The 3,564-nt window shown below is 33.1% G+C and overlaps 1 protein-coding gene across 1 annotated transcript in view; it reads left to right on the plus strand.

The window, feature by feature from the left end:
* The window catches only part of NFU1 (NFU1 iron-sulfur cluster scaffold), a 44,752-nt gene that overhangs the window by 40,249 nt on the left and 939 nt on the right, over positions 1-3,564 (plus strand). The window contains exon 7 of the mRNA XM_012646427.1: positions 1,803-1,977. Coding sequence (XP_012501881.1) covers positions 1,803-1,977 — 175 coding nt within the window. The remainder of the gene's footprint in view (positions 1-1,802; positions 1,978-3,564) is intronic.

A 3,564-nucleotide genomic window follows, 5' to 3' on the forward strand; every position in this document is an offset into this window, starting at 1 on the left:
GCCTCGGCCTCCCAGAGTGCTAGGATTACAGGCATGAGCCACCGCGCCCGGCAGCTGTGAGAGTTTTGAACACATGATTAACAAATTTGACTAAGTTGACATAAATAGAGTGCTGTACTCAGCAAGAATAAAATTGTATTCTTTTCAAGTAAACATGGAACAGGTACTAAAAGAGACTGTATGTTAGATCATCAAGCGATCCTTAACAAGTTTCAGGGATTGAAATCATTGTGAATATCGTTCTCTGACTACAATGGGATTAAGCTAGACATTACTTACTAAAAGATAACTACAAAATATATATTTGGAAACTAAGCAATGCTCTTTAAACAGACCTATGGATCAACAAATCACAAAGGAAATTTGAAATAGAATATCTGTATGACCTCAGGGTAGGCAAGTATTTTTTTTTCCATAGGACATAAGAAAACAGAAAAATCAGGGCAAATACGTATAAATTGGACTACAGTAAAATTATGACTTTCTCTTTCAAGACATCTCTTCATCCAAAGACGCATTTACAGTAAAAAAGCAAAGCACAGAATATTTACAGTACACATATGACAATATATATAAAAAACTCTTACAAATTGGTAAGAAAAAGACAATCATATAGAGACTGGAACAGGCACTCCACAAAAGACAATAACCAAATAGCTACTAAACATATGAAAAAAGTGGTTAACCTCATTAGTTATTATGAATATTTAAATCACAATGAAATATTAGTACAAATCCACTAGAATGGTTAAAACCATTAATGTTGACAACACCAATTGTTGGTGAGGATGTGGAGCAATAGGAACTCTCATACACTGCTGGTGGAAATATAAGTTTATATAACTTTGGAAAACAATTTGGTAGTATCTATTGAATCTGAACATATTCATATTTTTGATCCAGCAGTTTCATTCCCAGTAGTAATATATATGTATACCAAAGAAATTTATAAGAATCTCTATAGCTGCATTATTTGGAAAAGCCAAAAACTGTTATTAACCCAATGTCCATCTACAGTAAAATGGATAAATAAATTTTGACATATTTACTTAATGGAATACTGTGCAGCAATGAGATTGAATGAACTAGTACTACACTCAACGACACAGATGAATTTCATGACGAGCAAAAGAAGCCAGATACAAAAGAGAAATTCTATGTGATTTCTAAGTAGAATTTATATTTATAAATCACAAAGTTCAAAAACAAAGCTAATCAGTGGTGACAGAAATAGGGGTAGTGGTTATGTTTGGTTTGGGGGAGTGATTAGAAGGAAGCACAGAGGGGACTTCTTGGATGCTGGTGTTCTATTTCTTGATCTGGGTGGTAGTCACGAATGTGTGTTCACTTTGTAAAAATTGAATTGTACATACATGATTTTATGCATTTTTCTATATTAATGTTATATTTCAATGAAAAGTTTACCTGAATAAAAAGAAGCCAGCAGGTGTCAATCTTCCTCTTCCTTTGCTCAAAAGAAGTGAATGAGTATATCTTAGGTGAAATCACAATAATTATTAGGAAATTTGAAATCTTAAATGCTTAAAAAAAATTGTTAATAAGTAAAAGAAAATGTAATAAGTAAAGTAAATATTTGTATGAATGAATTTTGACATTTTATTGAAAGTTAAAAAAATTAAAATTACAAGTAAGCCTTAGCCACAGTAATTGTTCTTGATTAGAAAAGTAGCTCTAACTTTGTGAATTTTTTCAATATAAAATTTAAGCTCTGAGCTGCATTAAAGTTTTTCAATGAAAACTTCTGTTTTAAAAAATATATCATAAATATTCTGTGACCATAGGCCGACTGTGCAGGAAGATGGAGGAGATGTAATCTATAAAGGCTTTGAAGATGGCATTGTACAGCTAAAACTCCAAGGTTCTTGTACCAGCTGCCCCAGTTCAATCATTACTCTGAAAAATGGAATTCAGAACATGCTGCAGTTTTATATTCCAGAGGTAGAAGGTGTAGAACAGGTATGCCAGTATTATTATATAACAGTTTAGGTTTAATATTAAGATAAATATTTGAAAAGAGAAGAAGTTCATGATCTAACTTTTTCTTCAAGGGCTCGATCTTTGTGTTGCAATTTTTATCAGACTTGAGGTCTCCTTATTTTAGAACTTTAGTGTTATGAGAACCTACTATGTGCCAGGCCTTTTTACAAATACTACCTCATTTAGTTTCTAGTAACACAGTGCATTGAGTAAGTCATTCCTATTTTGAATATAAGGAAACTGAGACTCGGAGGGCATACTGTTGCTCTGATTGTATAAAAAATTACAAAAAGGGGATTCAAAACATCATGTAATTTTTTTTACAGATGAGACTTAAAAGTCTTTACTGGAAGAGCTCTACCACATCATATTTATCCACTTCTTGTTCTTAAACATGCAGGCAAGAAGCTCATCAAGAAATCATACTTTGTTGTATAGTAAAACAGAGTACTGAATAGAGTTCTAGGGCTTTATAGCATGATATCAACATTTTTTCTGCCAACATACCTAAGGAATATAACACAGCACCTCCTCAGCAGTACTAGTGACTCTCACTGTAGTGATTCTCAACCAAGAGGCCTGGCCTTATGAAGAGATTATCAGGGAGGGGAAGAATGTGTGGAAATTAGAAGTTTGAAAAAACTCCTTAGGTAATTCTGTACCCTTAACAACTCTTCTGAGAATCACTCATCCCTGAGTAGTATTAAAATTCATCCTTTTGGTCCAGTACCTGCCATCTCCTCTTTGAAGTCCTTATCAGTCCCCCATTTGGAATGAAGCTTTACTTTGACTCTTCCAAAGCTTCTTTCTGTGTGTCTGTTTCAGCTTTATGTTTATGTGGAAGCTCCCTGAGAGACTTGAAATCATATCTAGGCCTTTGTATTCCTCTGCAACCACTAGCCCTGTGTCTTATAAATGTCCTATAGATATTTTTTATTAAATAAGCATTTAGGAATATTATTTCAAATTTAGGAATAATTCTGCCTAAAATAGTTGATTGACAAAATTCTTTGGACTGGGTGTTGCTGAGATTGTATATAAAGTATTAATTTCTTGAAAGTAATGCCCATTTTTACTCAACCCAAAAGAAACACTATGAAAGAATTGTTTTTCCATTTATTGTTTCAGATCAGAACTAGATTCATGTAGATTTTTTTTTTAATTTATTTTTCTTCCATTATCTTCTGTATGCCTTTTTTAAAAATTGCATTAGTTGACACTTTGGTGACTTTGACAAAGGAACATTTTTATTCACTTGTTCAGGGTGGGGTGAAGAATTGGCTTTGAGATTATAAATTTGAATTGGCATTTAATTGTAGTAGGTGTGGTGAGGATAAAAAATATTATTAGGTTTATATAACTCTTTTCCTCTTCAGAGGAGTTAGTCTTTATTATCTTAGTAATATATTAACTCAGGGAAAGATACTCACCTTTTCATTTTTTCTTCAAGTGTTCATTAGTATTTTTTTTTTTTTGAGACAGAGTCTCACTGTGTTGCCTGGGCTAGAGTGCCGTGGCGTCATCCTAGCTCATAGCAACCTCAAACTCCTGGGCTCAAGCGATCCT

This window comes from Propithecus coquereli, unplaced genomic scaffold, assembly GCF_000956105.1.
Source record: "Propithecus coquereli isolate 6110/MARCELLA unplaced genomic scaffold, Pcoq_1.0 Scaffold243, whole genome shotgun sequence".
Classification (NCBI taxonomy): domain Eukaryota; kingdom Metazoa; phylum Chordata; class Mammalia; order Primates; family Indriidae; genus Propithecus; species Propithecus coquereli.